The sequence below is a fragment of the Rhinolophus sinicus genome, chromosome 13 (assembly GCF_057876585.1).
Source record: "Rhinolophus sinicus isolate RSI-liver-muscle chromosome 13, RSI-T2T, whole genome shotgun sequence".
NCBI classification, from domain to species: domain Eukaryota; kingdom Metazoa; phylum Chordata; class Mammalia; order Chiroptera; family Rhinolophidae; genus Rhinolophus; species Rhinolophus sinicus.
The window spans coordinates 56030430-56054943 of NC_142513.1; the positions used below are offsets into that span (position 1 = coordinate 56030430).

The 24514-nt window shown below is 48.2% G+C and overlaps 1 protein-coding gene and 1 long non-coding RNA gene across 3 annotated transcripts in view; one reads left to right on the forward strand and one right to left on the reverse strand.

Moving 5' to 3' along the window:
- SLCO3A1 (solute carrier organic anion transporter family member 3A1) overlaps window positions 1-20947 on the reverse strand; it is a 255342-nt gene extending 234395 nt beyond the window's left edge. Inside the window, exon 1 of one of the 2 annotated variants that reach the window (XM_019726695.3) lies at window positions 20419-20943. In XM_019726695.3, the coding sequence (XP_019582254.1) occupies window positions 20419-20598 (180 nt within the window). In that variant the 5' untranslated portion in view covers window positions 20599-20943. Of the gene's footprint in view, window positions 1-20418 lie in introns of both variants that reach the window. The other variant, XM_019726694.3, reaches the window with a different exon arrangement.
- LOC141568314 (uncharacterized) lies at window positions 17097-22379 on the forward strand. Its single transcript, XR_012491441.2, has 2 exons — window positions 17097-19811; window positions 20086-22379. It is a non-coding gene; the product is annotated as an uncharacterized LOC141568314 (long non-coding RNA).
- The last annotated feature ends 2135 nt before the right edge of the window (window positions 22380-24514 follow it).

Below are 24514 nucleotides of genomic sequence, written 5' to 3' on the forward strand. Positions count from 1 at the left end.
GGCTTTGTGCTCAGACCAGAGGATGGATGGGTCTCCAATTGCTTTGAGGCTCAGTGAGCTACTCCCTTCCTAAAACACCTCTTCCCGCAGGTCACACCACTTTCTGCAAACACCTACCATGACTCCTTTTTGTGTATTAGACTGAGTCTAGAAGTCAAGGCCTTCCCTTACCTAACTTCGACCTCCACCCGAGGAGGCCAGCTTCCTTCCCCTTCGCAAGGGCCACAATATCCTTCCTTCCTTCCTCTTCTTAGAACACACCTACCCCCTCTGCTATGAACCCTGCTTTTTCTGTGGGATCCACTTCCATGTTCTCCTCTTTCCCATCTCCGCAAGGGGACTTTTTACATTCAGCCACCCACACTCACTCTTTCCAAAATCTCAGCCATTGTTCTGATGTCACTTGCAAAGGGTTGTGAGAAAAGCATCGAGAAGGAAGCCCCTTCGGAGCAGACACTCCAATGTCTCCATCACCTAGAAGAGTGTCTGGCAAACTGTGGATGCTCAACTAATAGGTCTTGAATTAATCTGGTAGCATCACAGAAAACAAACATCTTAAATGTTTTAAGGGCGAGAGAGAGAGAAGATAGCAGGGCTTGCTATCCAGATGAAAAACATATACAAGGAGAATTGCCATCATCATTTCCAGGGGCTTCACACCAAATTAATTAAAACATTAAATAGTTATTTAAGTGGTTGGGAGACAACATATAATAAAAGGGAAAGGATTCTTCCACCTCAGAATTAAATTTAATGCCGCAGATCAGTAAAAACTACCTTAAAGACCGGGGACTAAGTCAAGTACTAAAAGCCATACATAAGAGGACAGGACTTTAGGAAAAGTGGTCTGAGTCTGTCCAAATGCAGAAGTAACTCATGGAAATGTGGCTTCTCCTTTAGTGCAGTTGAATCAGTTCTATTTGGGTAGAGCAGCAGGACCCCAAACATATTTGCAAAAGACAAATATCTGTCACTAGCTGGCATAGTGCTCATGGGCCGGGACTAGTAACAGAGGAAAAGCCTGGGGTTCAGCTGCACAACGCCCTCCACCAGAAACCAGAATCCACAACGGGGCAGCCTGGAGGAGCTCCCTACAGGGTCGTCAGGAAGGTGCCGTGCAGAACACAGGCCGGCGTGTTTGTCTGATTGCCTGGGAGGGAAGACCCACAGTAGGAAACAGCTCCAAGGTGTGTGTGTGTGGGGGGGGGGTCCTTCAGCATCCGTGAGCACACATGCCTTTTGTTTCTGGGCACCAGCCTAAGACCAGCCGGGGACACCACCCAGAGGAAGGGGTCAGCCTTAGGCTCTGGGTCAATTAAGAAAGGGAAGGCTGGGAAGCACCACGCCTGGGCATGAATGCTGAAGGCAGAAATTCACAAAGAGGCAGCAACATCTTATCTGGGGATCCAGCACCCACAGATCAGACACCAGATCAGGGGTCTGCATTCTTCTTTCTGGAAGATACAAGATAGTAAAGATTTTAGGCTCGGCAGGCCGTCTGGTCTCTGTCACAATATCTGAGCTCTGCGGCTGTGTGCAAAAGTAACCACCGACAATAAATACGTAAGCAAACCAGCATGGCTGTGTTCCAAAAAAATTGGCCTCACGAAATCAGCAGGCTGTAGTTTGCTGGCCCGGCTCTAGAACCCTCTAGAACCCTCGTCACTGCTCTTCAACTGCTGATTTTCAGCCATCCCCAGTGTTTCTCCACAAATAAAACCCTCGAAGCCAAAAGGGCCTTAGAGACTGTCTTCTGGGACCCATGGCAGGAGTGGCAGCCAGAAAAAGGGGCATATATACAGAGTACACATGCCAGGCACTGTCCTAGGCCTTTCCCACGTGGTAACTCATTTCATGCTCACGAGAACCCTCTGGAATGGATACATTTATCATCTCCAAGTTATGGACGTGAGGAATCAACCCAGAGTCGTGCACGAGGCCGGAGCTGTGGTTGGGACCCAGGCAGGCTCGCTTCAGAGCCAAGTTCTTACCTCTGGGTATGTACTGTACGCACAGTGCCCACACCATGCCAGCTCGCCTGGGGAAAGACCTTGACTCACTATGGGTGGGGAGAAGTAAGAGAAAAGGACAGCAGGAGGGGCAGAGATCTGAGAAGTATCGTTATAACAGAAGGGCAACTGGGGCCCCCAACACTGAGTTGGAAATGGGGACAACACTGAAGGAGGAAACGACATAATATGTGCCAAGTGCTGCATTGGGGCCTGGCACACAGCAAACACCCAATCAACAGCAGAGTTTATTACTACTGGTAACAGCATTAGCACCTACTCAGAATTTCAGCTTCGACCTCATCAGGTAAAAGGAAGCTGTCAGGGATGGTCTGCCAAGGAAGCAAATGTCCCTCTCCCATGGGGAGGTGCGGCTGTCACTACCTATCTCAACCTGGCGATCGACCTTAGCCTGCGAACAGGGGTCAGCCAGACCTTTTAACGTCAAGGACTTCAAAGAACCACTTACCAGCTTTCTCACACCATCAAGCAAAACGTAAATGTAGTCAAGGAAAAACTGACCGCCCATGTACAAGAAGTACAGAGAAGAGAGGACAAACCACAGGAAATAATCAGATAAAGTCAGAATAGGGAATATTCTATAGAATGTCCCATATAATGACTGGACTGACCTCTTCAAAAAGTCAACAACCACCTTTCCAAAAAGTCAACACAGTTGGGAAAAGCAGGGGCTTTATTCTAGACTAGAAGAGGCTGACAAGTTGCACACCCACGGTCATAGCACAACAGCTCAAAGGGGGAAGCCACCCAAGCGACCCTCGGTGGATGAATGGGTAAGCGCCATGTGTCTATACTCACAACGGAGTACTACTCGGCTTTCAAAAGGAAGGAAATGCTGACAGGCCACAACACGAAGAAACCTTAAAGACACGCTGAACTAGATAAACCAGACACACAAAAACAAATATTGTACGATTCCACTTATAGGGAGTGTCTAGAGTAGTCAAAATCACAGAGACAGAAAGCAGAATTGCCAGGGGCTGGGAAGAGAGGAATGGAGAGTTATTATTGTTTAATGGGTACAGACTTCCAGTTTTTCAAGGTGAGAAGAGTTCTGGAGATGGACGGTGGTGATGGTTACCTAATATAAATGTACTTAGTATCACTGAACAATGTTAAAGATGGTAAATCTTACGTTATGTGTATTTTACCACACTAAAAAGAAAAAACAAAAAGAGACTAAGACATATAACAAATGAAATGCATGATCTTTAATTGGTTTGTGGCTGTTTAAAAAATAGAGTTCTTCCCATCAATAGACAATAAGATAAAGAAACTGTGGTACATTTATACAATGGAGTATTGTTTGGCCATAAAGAATGAAGTCTTACCTTTTGCAATGATATGAATGGACCTCGAGAACATTACGCTCAGTGAAATAAGTCAGACAGAGAAAGACAAATACCACATGATCTCATTTATACGTGGAATCTAAAGAATAGAATACACGAACAAACCAATCAGAAACAGTCTCAGAGATATAGAGAAAAAACTGAGGGTTGCTAGATGGGAGGGTGGTGGGGATGAGGGAGAAGGTGAGGGATTAGAAAGCACAATCGGTAACCACAAGATTGCCACGGGGATACGAAAGACAGTTTGGGAGAATATAATCAATAATGTTGTAAAGATTTTGTAGGGTATCTGATGGACACTTGTCTCATTAGGGAGACCACTTCATGGACGGTGTAGATGCCTGACCACTGCACTGTACACCTGAAGCTGAAGCTGAATAATAATGAATGTCAACGATAATTTAATATATATATATAGTCACAGGAGGTGGAGCGCAGCACAGGGAATAGAGTCAATGGAACTGTAACAGCTACATACGATGTCAGAGGGGTAGTAGATTGGGGGAGGAGGGTTATCACTTTGTGAGGGGTGTAAATGTCTAACTATTACATTTTGTACACCTGAAACTGAAAAAAAAAAAGGAGTGGTCTGTTGATCTGACCCCAACTAATTTCCTTAGTTGGTACATCTGAGAATCATGTATTTATTTCGCTCCTTACTGCTATATATATTTGAATAAAATATCTCCAAATATTTACAGAGATAAGCAAAAAAAAAAAAACACCAGAATTCTACAGCTTGAGCTACGGAGCGAGCTAGAGATGCCAGCAGGAATGGCAATGGAGATATTTTGGGAACAGTTGGAAAAATGTGAATACATAGTGGGTACTAGTTGAAATTAGGCAACAGTTAATTGTGTTAGGAATGATGACACAGTTATGGTTTTATAGGGAAATTATTGCATTTTTATGGAGAGGCATGATGAAGTATGTCGGTGTGAGGTGTCCTCATATCTGTAATTTACTTTAAAGTGGTTAAAAAAAGGTTATATGTATATACGGTATTTGCGTGTATATGTATGTATGTGCATTTGTATGAAGCGAGTACGCAAAATCCTAACAATTGTTCAATCCTAGGTGGTGAGTACATGGGTGTTCACTGTACTATAATTTCCATTTTTTGTGTGTGTTGTTTTGTTTGAGAATTTGTAATACAGAATGAAAAATAAAAGTGGGGTAAACATGCCCGCCCATCTCCCAGGGTTGCTGTAAGGCTGAAATGACATAATCCACGACAACATTTTGAGACTCATTACACATTCCACACACATAAGACAGCACTGGACCCATTTTTGTTTTTATGATAAAACTGAAACCCAAGATAAATAAATGACTCCCTACTTAGGAGTCTCTGGATAATTATCAAAATGTTATTCTTGGTAAGTCCTGTGGAATACTTTCTGAATCAGGTACATGTCATTTTGTACTAAGGTTTTGAAAAAGGACCATTTGTGGAAGAAGCCAACATTAATGGCACGGAACAGTCTGTAATTTTGTGAGGGTCGTTATGGCCGAATCATTACATAATGGCCCTGGTTTTGGAGTGGCTGGCTGTTCCGAGCAAGAATGCAGGTGAGGGCTGAGTGTGCAGGTAACAGCATGTGTGGAGCAGGGGTCCTGTGAGGGCACAAAGGTTCGTTTTCAGAGAAAATGCCAGAGAAAATGAAATTCATATCACCTGCGAATGCCATTTTGCACTCACGGGGAAGGGGAGGCTTTCCCCGCCCCCAATGAAGTCAACGTGCATTACTTTTTTCCTCAGTTAAAAAGAAAAACAGAACAGTGTTCTCTCACAAGTAGTAACGTGTTCAAACGCTATCAAAACACCAAACATGCTTAAGTGTTCGAGTCAGTTGTAATTTCTTGAGGAGGTGTGGTCGGAGGAGAGAGAGGGGATTTTAGAGGAAGATAAAAGTGAGAAACTCAGGATCAAACACTAATTACATAAACTTGGGCAAGTTAACTTCTCTGAGCCCAAGTTTCCTTATCTGTAAAATTGAAATAATGGCATTTACGTCACGGGGTTGTTGTGAGAGTCGAGTCAGACCGTTTATGTACTTCCTGGCACACGTACCCTGTTTCCCCAAAAATAAGACCTAGCCGGACGATCAGCTCTAATGCGTCTTTTGGAGCAAAAATTTATATAAGACCCGGTCTTACATAATATAAAGGTCTTACACCCGGTCTTATGTTATATATTATATTATATTATACTATAGTATACATTATATTATATTAATCATATCATATCATATATTATAGACCAGGTCTTATATTATAGTAAAATAAGACCAGGTCTTATATTAATTTTTGCTCCAAAAGACACATTAGAGCTGACTGTCGGCTAGGTCTTATTTTTGGGGAAACACGGTAAGACACTCAGAAAAATGTCAGCTCCCCTCCCATCTCTGTAGTTGTGACCAGCCCCTTACAATTCTGAAAAGCAAAACAAAAAAGTAATGGGTCTCAAAACCCATTTGGATTTATATTAGCAAAACAAGCTGTCAACAACTTACCATCCAGAAATAGGGTGAAATATAACGATACAGTGGAATATTATGCAACCTTTTAAAAAGGGAGTAAGGACTTTTCAATTAAAATGTACAAACTTCCATACGAAACCTCCTTCTTCCCTAACTTAACAAAAAAGGGGGAAAAAAATTAAAACAGAAATAAAATAACCACCAGTTAGAAAAACAAGAGAATGAGCATGCTTTAGCACCATAAAATTCCTGCTAAGGAAAATGAAGGAAGGTTCTAGAGCAGAGCAGATTAGAACGGCAGAGCCTGACTCAAAACCCTGTATCCACCAACCTCAGGGAGACAGGCCAGTGAATAAGTGAAAAATCCTGAGAGGTTTTATTACTATCACCCCATCACAGCCACCATGAGTAGGCCTCCACACGCCCCTCTCTTCTGACTGGGGAATAGTGAAAACACCCACCGGGGACAAAATGGGGAGAAGGTGGCCATGGAGTGATTCTGACCCTCTTTGCTGGGAGGCAGAGTGAACGCGAGGGCTGCTCTGGGGCCAGAGCGCAGTGCCCAAGCATACGCTGTGGCCCCCATGCAGGAAGACCGAGTCCACCTGAAAGGTGCAGGAGCAAAAGCCACCATGTCCATGTCTTCTACCAGGGCTAGTCTGCACCCCGCACCCCACCTGCTACAGCTGCTTTGGGTGTCTCCAGGCCACAGGAAGTGCGGACAGAAGCATAAAACCAGCCTCCACACTATCTGGCTGGTAAAAGGGGACGAAGGCTTCCAACGAAGAAATCACCTACACCCAGAATAACAAAGGTCTGGATGGACTCCTTCAGGCAAGGACCAAGCAGAAAAAAGCCAAATGTATCTGTGTGTATCGGTACTGTCCAAATTGGCAACATATGTATTCCTGTGTAACAAGGAAAACAGTAACGTCTTTATATTAATTAAAAAAAAAAAAAAAAAAATCCACAAGCATGAACGTTAAGTTCAAGTTCATGGTAGAGCTAACTGATGGGGCCACACAGGGCTCTGGAGTCTGAGCCAGTACTTGGATGGGCCATCTGTGGGCAGCAGGCATGGTCCCACAGGCCAGAGGTGTTCTGGCCGGACTCTGCACGCCCTCTAGACAAGTTTTGAAGCTCAAGTGCGACCAGCTCAGTAAATCCCCACCCCAGCCTCCCAGCCACGTCCTAGAAGCCAGTCAGCTCTGCTCCATGCTCGCTTCGCCCTGGACCCTCGTGATTGTTTCAAGCAGGAGTGCCCCCCTCTCAGCAGCTTGCCAAGTTTCTCGAGGAGAACAGGCGGGGAAGTTTGAATGGCCTCCATCCAATTTTTAAACTGTAAACCACACGCCCACTTTTTATTTGGAGACATTTCCTGTGTGTGAACACAGTTTGTTCTGTTACCAGCTTTAAAGTTATCCAGAACTGAGCTATCCGAGGCCAAGCTTGTGTTACCAAAAAAAAAAAAAAGGCAAATAAGATCAGACCTTTCCTAATTTTAGCTCATCTTACAGAAATCTCATTTGTAGATAACTCAAAACAGAGGTTGACTACAAAGGTGCCATTGTGTACGGCTGCTACCGCTTCCCCCCGCCCCGCCTCCAATGCCCCCATCCTGGTGAGCAAAATGTTCCAGGACAACCAGCATCCTTCAGCCCCGTGGCTACATCACACAAGGCGGCCATGCTCGCTTCTAGCAGAATCTGAGTATGCCCTGATGTGGCCTCTCTCCGCATGCTGGCAAACTGGCTTCTAGCAGCGTCTTAGGGCACCACTTCAAAGCCGGGGTGGGGGCGGCACAGATGGAAGCTTTGCCAGCGAGGTGCCAACAGCCCCTGCACTGCTGGCTTGAGCCGAGACTCCCCAGCGGCAGCCGACAGGCCCTGTGTGTGGCTGAGGCCCTGTGTTCCCGGCCTGCCCCTTCTCCATCACAGGCTTCCAGATCCTGCCCCACCCCTGAGGAGAGCCCCCAGCCAACCTCCTTCAACACGAGCCCTGACATCTCATTCCCGCTGACAAAAGCATTTCACGTCTGCAACCGTAAGTGTTCTCCTCACACACCCGGCCCAGCTCCAGCACCACCCACCCCCACCTAATGTAACACTTTGCTTCTCCAGTGGGAGACCACTCGTAACACAGTGGGACAGGCGGCAAGGCTGCAAGAATCGCTTGGCCAGGACCTGAAACAGTCTCATGAATGAGTAATTAATTTAAAAAATTACAAACATGCCAACTCCCCCACTAGGACATATAAATTCCACGAGGGCCAAGAACACGCCTTACTCTATGTTGCTCATGGCACTGAAGGAAGTTGTTGAAGTTAGTTTGGCAGAGAGCAGGCTAACGTCTTTTAAAAGGAGCCTGTGTAAGAATTCTGACAATCCTGCAGCTCCCACCTCCACCCAAAAACACATGATGCGGAATGAGGTTAGAATACAGATGTCTGGTTCTGGCTTAACACATCCCGGACCAACTCTGAGATTGGCGGGCCCAGCGATGGTCTCTTTCAGTCTCGCCACATGGGACAGCACTTGAGGGAGGAGACAGGACCAGCAGGAAGATTTACAGGCAGGGTTCCTGTGAGGGAGTCCCAGGTGTAAAGGACGGGCAAGGTACTACATACACACACACACACACACACACACACACACGGACACACACGGACACACACATGGACACACGGACACACACGGACACACAGACAGACACACAGACACACGGACCGACAGACACACGGACTCACGGACACAGACACACATACAGACACACACACGGACACACATGGACACACACGGACACACACACGGACACAGACACACATACAGACACATACGGACACACGGACACACACAGACACATGGACACACACAGAGACACACGGACACACACATGGACACACACGGATACACATGGACACACACATGGAACACACAGACACACACGGACACACAGACACACACAGACACACGGACACACATGGACACACACGGACACACATGGACACAGACACACACAGACACATACGGACACACGGACACACACAGACATGGACATACACACACGGACACACACATGGACACACACCGACACACACACAATGGTCACCCGCATGGACTCTCCAACCAATGTCCCATAATCTTCTGACCCGAACCAAAACCCTAAAGAGGGCTAAGAGTTTCTCTTTTTCTTTCTTCCTCTCTCTTTTTTTCTTTGTACCCCCAGACCATTTTAGGGTCCTCTGCTCTTCTTCCCTGGCATTATGGGTTGAATTATGTCCACCAAAAAGACATGTTGAAGTTGTAACTCCTAATACTACGAACGTGACCTTATTTGGAAGCAAGGGCTTAGCAGATGTAACCAAGGTAAGATGAGGGCATCCGGGTGGGCCTGAAACCAGTATGACTGGTGTCCTTGTAAGAGCAAGAAAAGACACCGAGGGAAAATGCCGTATGACCCCAGGGGCACACACTAAGCTAAGGACACTTAGCTTAGTATGTGACTCTGCAAGCTGAGGAACGCCAAGGACCAAGGGCCCCCACCAGACGCCGGGAACAAGCAAGAAAGGATTCCACCCAGAGTCTCAGAAAAAGCGCGATCCTGCCAACACCTTGACTTCAGCCTTCTGGCCTCCGGGACTGTGAAAAAATAGATCTGTCATCCTAGGCCACCCAGTCTGTGGCAATTTGTTGTGGCAGGCCCAAGAGACGAGTCCACCCCGTTTCTTCCTCCAGAAACACCCAGAGAAACACATTCATAGTCAATCACCTCACAACCCAAGGAAACACGGTCAAAGTCACCTTCTCTTAACTATGCATCACACTTTTCTTTTCTCTAAGGGAAAACCATGACCCGACACTGGTCTAACATCCAAGATACTGAAAATGTTCGAGAAGGACTCTACTGCCCTAGGAATGCTACAGAAGGAAAGGTTTAAATAAAACATGAAGACCTCCCCTGCTACTGCCACTCCCAAATGAAACACAAAGGCAGGAGCGGGAAGAAGGTGATTAACGGTGTGTGTGTGGCATGAACCTGGCATCAGAGTGACCTGGGCTGACACTCAGGAACACCCTCTCTCAGAGTCTCACAGACCCGGCTGTGACATCCTGCCAGGGCTGGTGAAGCGTGGCACTGCTGGGTCAGGGGCCAGCGGGGGGAGGCAAGCATAAAAGCAACGAACCGCCAGAAGGTGGCAAGGCGAGCTGACCCCCTGTGACCACCACGGCTCAGCTCACTCGGCACAAAGAGAAAAACAGCCAGCAAGGTAACGGACCTGAACACGAGAACACACTGTTTCCTTCTTTGGGATCTAAAATGTTTCACCTGTCACACTGACTGGTCTCAGCCTGATGACCTTGGGGGCCAGGAGCCCCTGAATTATTTTTAATTGCTGCTTTGGTACTATCATATTTTAAGTGACAAAAGCATTCTCCAATGAAATCCAAAGTATCAGTAGACAGATAAATGTATATACATTTATCTTTTTGCTAGATTAAGGATAGGTAAGATGCCCATTAGGGGAGATTGAGTCTATAAAAACAGCAGGGTGGGAGGGGGGCTATTTCAAAAGAGTGAGAGAAATAGTGATTTTTTTTCCCAAGCGCTCACCAATACATTATTTTTATTCATATATGTTTATAATCATCATTTCCAAAACTGAAACTCTTCCTGACTGCTTACCTTCTCACCACTGTTAGCTAACGTGAGCTGGCTGGGCGTGTGGTGGGGGGAGGGCTGAGGGGCACATGGCTGGGGGATCGGAGGCGCTGCTCATTTGGGTAAGTTACTCAATTCTGTGCCCTGATTTTGCCCAAGATGAAAGGAACCAATACAGAGCTAGCACAATGTTATCTTTAAAAAGACTCAAGAACGCGTCCTCCAGCACAGGCCAAGGCCAACCTCGGGACACAGAGACAAGCCACCTACAGGACAATCATCTCCGCCCGAGCATCCAGAGGTTTGCACGGGGGCTGCGTCTGGATGGAGCCCAAGCACTGTGAACCCCACGCGCCACTCTTAGCCCGGGCACAGCAAGGCGGACCCCCCATCTGCCCCATCAACTCCAAGCTGCAAAGCTAGAACTGCTTGCCGACTTCTGGATCTATTTAGCTGTATCTCCACAGACTGGCAAAGGGAAAAGGAAGGTGCTAATTTATGTTTTTTGTTTCCCTTTGGCTGGCACGTGAAGCCTCCCGACCAGCACTGGAGCGGCAGCAAACATCTGCCCATTCAGCCCAGAGCCTTGCCCGATATTTTGTGCATCACGACAGGAGAGGCCTGTCTGCAGCTCTTCTACATCGAATTCAACTGCCTCATTTCCTTTAAGTCTTGTCCGCCCAGGGCTCACGCTGGCCACCAAATGACCTCCTTGTCCACAGTTCAGGAGGCCGAAAATTTGAAATGGATTCTGCAGTGTGCTGTGCAGTATACCCCATCCCCCCACCCCCATGGCTGTGACAAGAGGATGGTGTGATACCCCTCATGGAAACACATGCACGTTACACCAAACTAGAGAAAGTGCATTCCAAGTGCCATCACAGGAGCACTTCCAGAAATGAAATGGGCAAAAGATGGAGCCCACCCGGACGCACAGTGGTTGCCTTCCCTGGCGTCCCGCTCAATCTCACGATCAATCTCTCCTCAGTGGACCTCTGACCTCTGCAACCTTGAGAGTCTCGGTGACCATAGACCCAGGACAGCTTGTGCACCCCTGTAGAGAAGGGGGGCTGGAGTTCCAGGGGTAACTCTCGGTGGATCTGTGGATCTACTTCAAACAATCCTGTGACCCAAAAAGCCAACAGAGGGATGAACTAATCAACACCTTTCTTGAGTTTACAGGTTGCATCAAAATAATTGAATCTTACATAATAAAAACACATGGGTCCGTGCTGCTTAGAAAATTTTACCTTCATTAAAAGAATTCTTAGCAGCGCACACAAGATTTCAGGTCCAGTATTTTCGAGCTTATGTAATCAGTCAGAGGGCAGCTTTCCAATTTCAACTTGCTTATGTTCAAGGTGGTAATTTATCAGTCTAATCAGCTAAAGATGGGAGCGCAGCAGCGTCAGAATGGGGAACCAATCCCACAGTTGGGGAAGTAGCATGCCCACCTCACACAAGCGTTTTGCAAAGAGGGAGGAGGGGAACACAGGAGCATCCCAAGAACATTTTATAATCGCCTTTAATTGAACGACACTCCTGGGACACTGTTCTCTCTACACCAACCTTGCAAGTGCAGACACGTAGGTAAAAATAATCATTCCTTCCTTTCTCAAGTTCCTGTAGCTGTGGGCAGGGGTTTACGGTTGTACATAGTCTGTCCACTGTTCTAGTATATTCCTGGGATCATTTGTGGAAAGCCTGCGAAGCTCCTTATTATTTCTGCTCTCTTCCCACACCCGGGAGCTCAGGTGGCTATGACGTGATCACCATGGCAGGCTTTAGACCTACCAGGGAAAGGTTCAAGGGTAACCTGGACAGCCAGATGCATTATCCAGAGACCTGTCCCAAAGGGCAACTTGCCAGACAGGTGAGAATCTGCCACCACATAGTAGAGAACTCACATGTGGATGGACGGATGGATGGACAGACAGACGCACACACAGAAGACCAAAAGGCATACTCCAGGCTTTGGAGTGGACCTGTGCTGCTGCAGGTAACTTTGACCTTCTGCCCCACCCCAGGGAAGCAGCCGTCACAACCCTGCCTGCACTGGCGCTGTGCGGCCGTCACCTGCTTCCAGGGTCCTCAGCGCTCACAGCACAGATTTTCACGAAAACCAACACAAAGAAAACAAGACTTCCTCTTTACCGTCTGTATGCACTTTGAGTCTGTGACCACTTGGGATCTAACATCTCAGAAGAAGAGGGTGTGGAAGAGGTCTTGCCATGGTATTTATGAAGGAAATCACGAAGGTAAACGGAAAGAGTGGACGCCACACCTCTCCTCACCCCCACCCCCACCACTATTCAAAAAGTAGAGCTCGTAGGAACTTACGTCACCTTTGCTTTTAAATCTTTTCAGTAAGTATTGACTGGAAGTCATAAATGAAAACTTCTAAGTCCAAGAAAACGCTAATGTCCAACAATTATATGTTAGGCACTGAAATAACTACTCCCTGTTTGAAGAGCAATGTCCCATCATTTAAGAAGCAGCTGGGTTGGGTACCATCATTTCTGTTAAAGGATGGAGCTGCTCAACTCTCTACCAGGAAGGGCGTTCCTTTTCAAAGCCACAAAGAAGAACTGAAATGAAGAAGTTGGAGATGCCAACGGCAGGGATTCTGCCCACATCCAGTGGAACATTTCCACTCTGTATGTCGCCACTGGTACGCCCAGAATGAAGGCTCCCCCCGCCTGCCCCATGCACAGCTGCAGCAGCCGGAGCTCTGCAAAGCTGACAAGGTTTTTTCCTCAGTGAAGTCCATGTTCTCACTTGTGAACGCCCCAGAAAACACACACACGGCAACTTGATTCACTGAGAAGAGCCCACCTCCCTTCCCATCCTTCCCGGGTACAGGTGTGACCCACGGGGGGGTCGGGGGGGAGAGAGCTGCTCCTAAAACTACAGATGGAAGAACAGGGGAGTGGCGTTGTGCAGAAGGTCACGTCCTAAACAACCACCAGAAGCCGAGATGGGAGAATCCACAGGCAGGGACATCAGACGTCTCAAGGGCTCATTCGTTTGCTCTGCTCCGGAGAAACCAAACCGGTGAAAGATGAGGAACATGGCCACGACTGTGCCTGCCAAGCCCTGTTTAATAGTGTGAGGACCCAGGTGAAGGCAGCGGGTACTGCACAAGACCTAAGCCCTTCCTGGCAGCCTGGGCTGACTCCCAGGTTGCACATCTTAGGCAAGCTTGCCCAGAGGGGATCATATGTCCACAGCATATGTCCCCAGCTCCCCTCCTCCTGACACCCCAGCTGCCTTGAAGGGGCCACTTTTCATCTAGACAAGCAGAGCAAACTACAAGGGCCCAGATCTTTAATTCAGGAAACATTGCCCAGGCCTCACCCATAATCCTCGGGTCCCGGATGGGGGCTTCTGCTATGCCAAGGTCAACAACTAGGGTGAAGTTATTATTGTTGAGGCAAATACTGAATACTGTGCCCTGTAAGAAGCACTTGATCACGTGTGCATTTATTTACGTCTCTCAACCATCTGTAAGATAAGCTTTATCTTTATACCCATTTTTCAGATGAGGCTCAGGTAAGTCAAGTCACCAAATGCTACCAGTAAAGTAGCAAGTCCAGGTTCAAACCCAGGTCTTTTGACTCCAAGTCCAACACTCTTTTCGCTGCTTCTCAGCGGCTACCACTTAGAAGACTGCCCCAGTCTTCACCCTGTGGCCACAGACCAGACGACACATACCACGGGCCTCCCAGCCAGGCATCAGGGCACCTCCCAGCGGTCCCTGGGCCATCCCTACTTCACCCACCTATCAACTATAAATGGTCAAGACAATCACGATTATGGCGGGTTCTTCTCCCACATGACTAGTCATTTTTATAGCATTTTTAAAGAGAAAAATGGATGGTTGTATTTATAATGAAGGAATAAACGGAATGAGCAACTGGTGCTTAACTTATTTCTCACTTTTAAAAACTTCTTAGCTCCCAGACCAAAATGTTCATGCAGAATAAGAAACAACTCGAGTGTACAGTTCACTACACCAAAATCAAAGCTTGATTGAAATAGTTTTATTTCTCATGTGTTGGGGCTACAAACTTGTTATGTTTATAGTAAACATGTAGAACTGTATCATTCTTGCTAATAACTATATTATTACTAACCATATCATTACTAATATTATCACCACCATAACTAATAATGCCTTGTATTTATCAAGCTCTGTGTAACAGTTACTGTTCAAAGGGTTTTACCTGCACTGACTCAGTCCTCAGAGCAATGCTATGAAGGTAGGTAGCATTAGGACCCCAGCTGTAAAGTGAAAAATGAAGGCACAGAAAGGTTAAGTAATTGGCCCAAGGTCACAGAGCTGGTAAGGGAAGGACACAGGAATGAATGCCAGGTCTTCTGACACTCATCAAATGAGCCGCAGCTGCCACAGGTGTTTGTCGCTCCCCGCCTGGCAGTTTTAACCATTTAACTTGGAGTTCTAACCATTCAGCAATACTGCCTCTCTTATTGACCCATAAACGCCTAGATTACGTACCATGCAAGTGTCTCGTACCACATCAATTCACGTAACCTATGAACCCAAGTCAGTGATCCCATGTTTTCCCCCTGTTTATTATCTAGTAGATGCAGATATAGAAACAGAAAGTGAAAATAAAAGAGCAAGGATGCTGCCCTTTTGGCCTACAGGTTACCAAAGGCACCTCTGAGAGGGAATAAAATAGAGGCGACTTGACTCCAGGGGAGTTCTAAACCCGTGCATAAGCCCTGTGGTCAAAATTACCACTGAAATATCCCTTAACATCTTCCAAAAAGTACAACATACAACATTGGGTGTATGTGGCCCTGTACAAGGACACGTACAGATATAACGCACGCAGTAATGTACAGAATATACAAAATACAAGTGAGGACAAGTGACGATAAGTCCTTTTCTCTACTGTGGAGGAATGTGGGTACTAAATGCAGTTAAATCTCTGCAAGTTACCTGTGTTCATGAACTTGGAAGTGAGGTGCTACAGAAGTGTTGTTTATACGGAGCTCTACGCTCCGTCACACCGAGGATGAGCACCTTCTGCCACCTGCTTGCCCCTGGTCACCTGACAGGCCCCGCCCTTCTTGCCTGGCACCTCAGGGAGCCCTCCAGAATCCAAGGACCAAGGTCAGCTCAGCATGAGTCCTCCCTCCCACCGCCTCTGCAGGAGGCCTGGCACAGACCCCGAAACCAATGCCAACCTCTGCTCTATCTCCGTGACCAGCCAATAACACGTACAGAGCTGGTCTTGATTCCAGGCCTGCGTCTGTGTGAAATGAGGCTGTATCGTCACCTTTGCTTGTTACATGACACTTACCCCCCCGGCCAGGCCACTAAGCGAACCCAGCCCCTGAACAAGGCAGCACCTCAAAGCCGTGACCAAGGCAGCACCTCAAAGCCTGCTTTAAGATGAGCAAGAGAATGTCACAGACGCTGAGGAAACTCATCCAGCCTAATAGTGAACAGTGCTGGCAGGGGCAGCAGGCAAGAAGGTAAGCTTAAATGCTAAGCAGCTGATTAGCAAGGCACGCCACGTGCAGGGGACTCTGGCTCACCGCCTTCATTATAAGGTATGTAAAATTGAAAAAGGGGAGAGTTACAAAAAAACTCAGGAAACAGGTCTTGCTCACTTTACAGCTCATTCAGTTAGATTGTTAAACACAGAAGAGAAAACCCCCAAAGAAACTACACAGGGCTCATTGAAAGGACTTTTCAGAAATAAAATTTTCCCCTAAATAATTATTAGATGAACATTTTCAACCAAGCAGTACGGAGGGGGAAAAAAAAAAAACCAGGGTAATTTTATTTCTTGCTACCTGGGGTTATATGGTAATTATGCAAATGGAAGGGAATTTGTCACTTTGAGTAACCAGAAGTGAGTAAAATAACTTGATTAAGTAAAATACAGTTGCCTTAGTCATCATACTAATTTGACAAGGACGTTAAAAGTGTCTCTCAGCTGTCTGCTTCTGGGTTAGATATACACAAACCCATCTTCAAAATGATGCTTCTTTAGGAAAAAATAAATAAATAAAATAACAAATCCACCAGTTTCGCCTCACTCACTGATTGTAAGGCCACTGAATGCTCTCAAGCCTAAAAAAAAAAAAAAAAGAAGTGACTACAAAGCAGTGAGATGAAACCTTGTTAAACCCACTCAGTCATTCATTCTCTCTACTACTCTGTCACCACAACCCCAGACTTATTCATAGTTTCTGCATAACTCTACATAGGGAAAGGCCCACCCCTGGTTCACCGGGACCACCTGTCTGTCCCACCCAGAGGTGAAACTGGCCTTTCTAAGTTTTTATCCTGAGGAAATTCAAATGAATTTGTACGTGAGGGTCCATCCCCCCTGCCCAGCGGTGGCAGAGGCTTTAATTTCCTGTGCACATCCTTATCTGCTCCGGCCGCAGTAATTTGATAACACACAGGAACCTTTCTAGGCAGCGCTACCTCAGTGAATGGCTTCAACACCTCAGTGAGGCTCCACAAAACACCATAAAGTGCACACGAAATGACTGTCTCACCGCGCAGTTCCCACAGGCCTGTGCCTTCTCCAAACGGGTCAAGACTTAAGCAGATGCCAAGACTTAAGCAGATGTTACATCCTGGCAAGGAGGTCATTTCAGACCGGAGCCACCTGAAGCAAAGGCCCAAGTAGAAGAAAATGAGATTGCACTCGCGAACCCACACATGGTGAGGATCAAACGGACCCGGTCTCTCTCTTACACTATTTCATAGCCTGTCAGTGTAAGCAACGAGGAGAGAACATCTCTGGGATGTAACCTTGGCTTACTTAAAGCATGAGCTGCACTTAAAACATTCGCAAGAGTAACAGGTTTCACACTCCACAGCTGGCACTCGGATTACCTCGGCTCAGTGTCCTTCTGCATTCGCCTGGAGACCTCCACACCCAGGCAAAAAGTTGCTGGTGACCAGCCTAGCTTAACAAGTGGCAGCTTTCTCAGATACGGGTACAAGAGTGTCCACCCTGGGCAGGTTCTTAAAGGAAAACACATACATATGCACACACTCAGTCCTGCTTTTCAAAATTATTTTCAAATCACAGACAACGTCCTGCTTCGGTTCTGCAGTTTGGAAGCCTCTACCAATGCCACTGAGGACACTGGGCAATCTGTCTTTTCAGAAAGAAAAGGAAGAAATGAAGGGAAGCCTCCAAATATTAAAAAAATGGCCTCTGGGAAGATGAAAGAAGAAGGTAGCTACGTGGACTTTTAGAATCAAATACGAAATAATATCAGTGGCATAGAATTTGCGATCATATAGAACGCACACCGTGCACACGGGCCCTGCGTGTGCGATCACCTACACACACAGGTTCCCAGGTTTCCTAAGAAAGCCCGTGAGGAATTAAAAGGGAGAAATTCGCCTTCTTGCTAACATCCTGCAATGTTTCATTCTCAAATTATCCATAATGAAGTCTCACACAGCTGACGGAATAACAAACATTTTTATTCCACCTCCCAACCAACAAATGAAAACTCCCAAGTGGCCCACAAGAGCAAAACCCACAGCAAGCTGATTCAGTCAACCCTGGCAAGCAAACTATTTATTTTCATGAGCTTCAGATGGCAGCGCAGAGTCAAGGGCATCCAGGCAAGGCAGAGCCTGAGCACCTCATGCCTCCACTCCCAGCAATCAAAACGAATTCGATTTCCTAGGCCCGTCCTCTCCTGGGCCTCCGCCTGCTTTCTGCCAGTCACCTGTTGACTTCTGTTACCCTACCCCTGGGAACCAGCCTTTCCACCAGCCCAGGCTGGAAGTGCTAGGAGGCTCCAAGCGTGGGGAATGAATTCCTCTGCCCGCCACTCACCTATTGTGGGATTCGTTGTCAACGTCCTGTGCCCTGGAGCCAGCCCTGCCTCTAGGTATCCCCCACTCCTCCAGCCCTCTGTGTCTTGACTTTTTAAAGGAGCTTAGGCCACTCATCGGGTTGAGGCCCAGCTTCATTTCTTTCTAAAACTAAGTCCAGGCCTTATCATTCCTGGTGTGAAAAGTTTTGGTGGTGCTGGCCACACATAAATAATGCACTTTACTGAACAAAACTGATTAGTGGCAAACACACTGTTAAATGGAGGCAACGGTTGATATACTAATTACTCTTTTAAACACAGGTGCCTTCAGTTAGGAATTACACACTTTGCATATGCTACTGGAAAGACCCACATATACTGGTTAACATGCATTTGCATCTTAGTAATACATGCACCTATTTTAATATTTTAATAGTGAAATTACCTCCAAGGAAGGTCTGATAAACTGACCCCTAAGACACAGTTTTCCCCTACCTCTAGAACGCCAAAGGCCACAGACAGTGTCTGTGTATATTTTAACTATAATATTTTAACTATAATATTTTAACTGTGTATATTTTAACAGTGTATATTTTAACTATAAAAAAGTACACATTATAGATCAAAATCCTAACCAGAAAGGAAAATGTGTTTTTGGCTACAGGGTTCACCTGCAGCATACAAGTCATGCATGCATGGATACAAGGATTTAAACACCTTCCATCTCACCAGGAGGCATTTGATTTTCAGAAACCCTGCACAGTCACTGGGCGCAGAGCTGAGCTTGAACAGGCCTCTGTCATAACCACGTAACTGACTGTACCCCACATCACAGACCAAGTCTGCCTGTACTTCCCTCTGAGAGCAAGCCCCGAGTCTGAGGAGATGGTTTATGAGTGGTACAGGGCACCCAGCGTCTGGCCCTCATTAACTGTAAGCCACGGCCAGGAAGGAGGGATCAGAGGTGCCGCCCGGAAGAGCGCGCAGTTCTCTCTCTGGATGTGGTTATCCAGCATTCAAAATCTTGTCCAGTTCTATCTCCATCAAACTTGCTCACTAACACTCAAAGTCTATGACATCTGATTCCTGTTTCAGGTCAATAGTCAAGTGACGATTTAACACTATACACTCCCCAACATCTTCTCCTGTGCAGGCAGGGCTGTGCTTGGGTCTGGACGTGCCCTCTCTGGAACTCGAGTTGGGACCACCTGCGCGGGGCAGGAGAAAGCGGCAAAGTGGGGATTCGACAGTGCTGAGTCATTACAAGCTGTTTCCTCTGATCTGTTACGCATCCCTGGGCCGTTTGAGCACTAAGCTCCCCTTTCAGAAGGCAAATGAAACACTCGAATATTGCGAAAAATGATGCAACCCCCTTGTGGGCGAGAACCCACGATGGGGAATTTAGGTCCAAGAGTGGGTAGCAGGAACTACACAAACTCGCAACTGCTCTCCAGGTACTGTTAACTTTATCCAGACGCTGAAAGAGGGCTATTGGGATACGGAGCGGGAAGAGTCGCCCCCCAACCCCCACCCTTCCACACACACCCAGTCCTGGTTCAGAGCAGGCCACACTCGGGAGCATTTTACTCTAAGCTGTTAAATCCCCCCATAATTGGAGGGTGGAGAAAGCGCCCGGAGAAAATGATGCATAATGGATTTGTTCTCGAGGCGGATGGAATGGAGGGTAGAGGACGCAGGATGCTAACTGGCTTTTCTTCCCATGTGCAGGTCACCTGAAACCCGCTATGCCTTCCCCTCTGAGGGGGCTCCTCAACGCGCCCTCAGGCTGCGCTTTCGAGGGGGCGGAGGAATGGTTTCACGCCCACCCGCCCGCCGCGTCTGCTCCCCTGGCCCCCAGGCCCCGCCAGCCGCGCAGCCAGCTGCCGGCACCCGCGGTCCCGCCCGCGCCCGGCTCCCCCGGCAGCCGCCTCTGCACCAGCCGCTAACCTCCTCGCCCCGCCGAGGTCACGCCCGCCCGGCCCCCTCCTCGTGCCGGCCCGCCTGCCGCCCGGCGCCGGGCTGGGGAAGGGGCCCCGTGGCGGAGTTGGCGCAGCGACTCACCAGGTAGGCGCCCACCGTGCCCTGCGCCAGCATCAGGGCGCACTCGGACACCAGAAAGATCTTGATGTTGGAGAAGCAGGACGCCTTCTTTTTCTTCTTCTTGTTCCTCTGCGCCTCGTCCCCCTGCAGCTCGCCGCTCCGGCCGCCGCCCGACGAGCCTCCCGGCTTCTTCCCCTGCATCCTTTCCCCCCCACCGCCGCCGCCGCTCTCCCGCTCGCCTCGGGTGTCGGGGCCGCTGCCGGGCGGGGGTGCGTGCTGTCCCCGCCCCGGGCCCGCGCCGGCCGCCCCCGTCCTGTCGGTGCTGGAGAGGTGGAAGCACAGCTCCCCGCCGCCGCTGCTCGCCCCCTGCCTCCTCCTCCTTCTCTCCTCCGCCCTCCCCTCGCCTCCTCCTCCGGCTCGGGCTGTGCCAATCACAGGGGCTCCTCGCGCGGCCCGCGGACGCCCGCCGCTGCCATCGCCGGCTTCCCCTCGCCCGCCGGCCGCGCCTGCCCTCGCCTCCCCTGCCTCTACCCGGGGGCCCGGCCCCTAGATGGCGCTGCGGCGCGCGGGGCGCCCCCGCGGTCGCTGCGCGGTACTGCAGGCGGAACCCGCGGCGCGGAGATGGGGTGCTGAGGCGACCCCGCGGGGCGGAAACCTGGTGCTCAGACTTGGGAGAGCTAGACCGGAGGGGGGGGCTGTTTCTACGAAATGAGAAGACACCGAGTCCTCAGAAAGGGGTTGACACGCTCTCTCGCCTCCGCCCGCGTATTTCTGAGGACAGATGTTGTGCTCTGGGGCTTGGGGAGGTGCCAGAGGTCAGAGCTGCCTGAGGCTCTGCAGCCTGCCGGCCTCTGCTCCTAAACGGCCCAAGACCGAAAGAAGAGAAGGGAACGGGAAGCACAGCAAGGGGGAGGGAGCCGCACCGTCAGTCGCCCCCAGCCAGAGAGTGTAGGCAGCTGCACGGTGGCAGCGACCCCAGCAGAGGGCCTTGTCCGGCCTTCCATCTGCCTGGAGCCCTGAAGATGAGGCCGCCGCGGCTGGAGCCGGCGGAAAGCGATTAGCCACAGGCCTGCCTCGGTCCCCACCCCTCCCCTCGTTGTGTGGCCCGAGCCACCTTCCTTGGCCCTGGCCTGAATGCCCGGCCCTGTGGCAGCCGCTCTTTCTAAACCTCTTTATAAATCATTACCAGGAGTTTGGGCCACAGGTCACTACCCTGAGGATCTGCCAGTCGTCAGATAGCTTTTGGAAGCTCAGAGGAAACTGAAAAAGACTGAACAAGTACCAGGAAGCACGCAGCAACTTCCACCTGGGCCATTGGGGGGCTCAACCAATCCTTTGAAAAGCCTTTCCTTAATAACTGTGTCAAGGAAAAGGGTCTACCTTCCTGGACTCCTGTGTACCGATGCCGGCTGACATTTGAAACTGAATAGCAATGAACACGTCCCTAATCTGCACTTCCTCCCAAAGAACTTGAACGAGAACGGGTGGTGTAATGATGGGGTGCTGTCTTGGCACACCATTTAAATCTAAACTGCTGCAGCCTTCTGTGGTTCTAGACATCAGCTCACCCAGGCTGGCTGCTGGCGGCCTTTTACCTGCACCGGCTCACCGGCCCCCAGATACCCAAGTGCTGTCCTCGAGGCTGTACCATGCCCCAGGAGTCTGTCACGTTACTCCATCTCCCCCCACCCTGCCCTTACTTACAGCCAACTTTCCTACAGAATCCTCTCCTTCCCCGTTCCCCTGTCCATCACTCTGCTGTCTTGGGACTGCTTCCTCTGTCTTCCCGAGAAGACCCTGGGTGAGCTAGCCCCCCTTCCCTGCCTCCAGACGGAGCTGCAAAGCTAAGCTGGCTGAGACGGTTCACTTGTCTCTGAACAATGATCCTGCTGCTATTGAGATGGCACTCAGACCGCCTTATAGTCTTCAAGTCTTATTTACGTTCGTACTTTGTAATAACAAGAGCTAATGTTTATTGTGTGCTTACTCTCGCTGGCATCGTTTGTTGTTTTTTCCCCCCAAGTGCTTCACCCGCATTTACAGTTTAATGCTCACAGCCGTGCTCTAAATTAATTACTAGTATTAGCCGTGTTTTACAGATAAGAAAACCGAGGTCCAGAAAGGTTAACTAACCTTACCAGTGTCACATATCCAGTCAATGGCAGAGCCAGCCTTTGAAACCAAGGTGTCTGCTATCACAGCCCCAGTTCCTAACAACTCCCTACATGTTATGCCATTTATCGCCCAGGGGTCTATCTCTGAGATAGGGTGGGACTCACACTGTTACTGTATTATAAATGGAGACTCAGAGATGTGCAGTGACTAGCCCAACGTCACACAGCTAAATCCAGTCCCGCTCTCTTCACTCTATACTGTGTCGCCTCATGTACAGTCCAAGAGGGGCAGGGGCTGTATTTAGTGTTGACGATTTATTTGAGACCAAAACCTAGCTTTCTTTAGAGAACTCAAACACTTATGCTGCCAAAGAATGGACTCCAGATTAGAGTTGGAGAGTCTTCCTACAATTAGCAGTAAGCAGCCATGAAAATCCTCTTGTGCCTGAAGCCCTAAGAATAATCAAAGTTGGCCAAAGGAAATTAGGTGTCAGCCTCGTGACAGTCAGAAAGGAACTGAACCTGTTCAGTTTCCTTCCCTCTTGCTTATCCTTTATTTACCACGAGATCAGGGCTCCTGGGATGGCAAGTGGCCTTACAACAAGCAGGTGCTTCTTTCTGCGTGGCTTCTCTCCTATGCAGACAGAAGGAGCAGCTGAAAACTCCTAACCGTCCTCATAGCTGTACCACACATGACTGATGACAGAGTGTTTTCATGCCCTGTATCTCACTCACATCTCCCAAGAGGGAGAGCTTATTAGCCCCATTTTACTCAGAAGAAAGAGCAACAGGTGGATTTTTGGAGCTCACAGCTAGCAAGTGGCAGGAACTGAAACCTGTTTTTTTTCTTCTCCAAACTAGTGGGATTACAGAGGAGGACCGGGAGTAAGAAGGGGTTTAGGCCTCCCTCCAACCAGCCTCTGAAATGGACAGTTGACCAGCACGTGATAAGCAGAGCTTAAACCACACTGCACATCTCTACTGGGCGACCTTAGATGGAGAAATGCTGGAACCACCACTTCCAGGCTGGAGGCTTTTTCATTCATCTATCCCCCTAGCAGTGTGATGGTAGATGTAGGAACAGTTGGTTATTAGAAATGAATGTAGGGCCCTTGTGACCCTTTTTGCCTCTCGACTACTCTGGGCCAGGTACCTTTCTACGTTAGATGGAAATATTGCTAGCTAAGGCTACGATCCCATGGTTCCTTACTATGTTGGCTACTAGGGGTATTCCAAACACTGGGAAGACACGTAATCTGGAAACCTGATCTAGGGAAGTATGAAGAAGATTGGGGGACAAGGAAAGATAAATTGGCTCTTGATTCCTAAAATATTAATAAGCTGTGATTAGAATTTGGAGAGTTTTTCTCCCCCACTTTGGAAAGGACCATCAATTCATTTATGTGGAATAGAAGTAGGTTAACTCCATGGGCAAAAAAAAAAAAAAAAAAAATCTTCCACCGTTCCTGGGCTAAGGCGTGATTTCACAGCAAGCAGCCTCAATGTAACTCAACACAATGAGAAACTGTTTTTCAAGTAATTCACATGAACCATCTTCTGCCAGCTTCAATTTTGTTCACAGGCAAATACAAAGTTGAAAAATAAATGCAAAGAATGATTTCTGATTGTCACTGGGATGGAAAATAGATGCTTAGATTCTTATTCTATGGGTGGATTTTTTTTCCTCTCTCTGAAAATACACCAATCATATATTGTGTCCAACCAAGGACAGAACTGGGGCTAAGCCAACTTCTTTGGCTTGAGACTAATATTTGGGCTGAATTGAAACTTATTTTCTCTTCCTCAGAGTTTTTCTCACTCTACTCCCCACTTTCTAATTAGTTGGAGCCATATGTCTTTCTGCCATAGAGCCTGTGTTTGCTACTTACAATATTCATAGTTCTATATCTTAAATCATATCTCTTAATTTGAACATATCCTAAAGCTCAGCAAAGAAGTGCAAAGGATAAATGCAATTAAAAAATGGTGAATTCAAAGTCTAC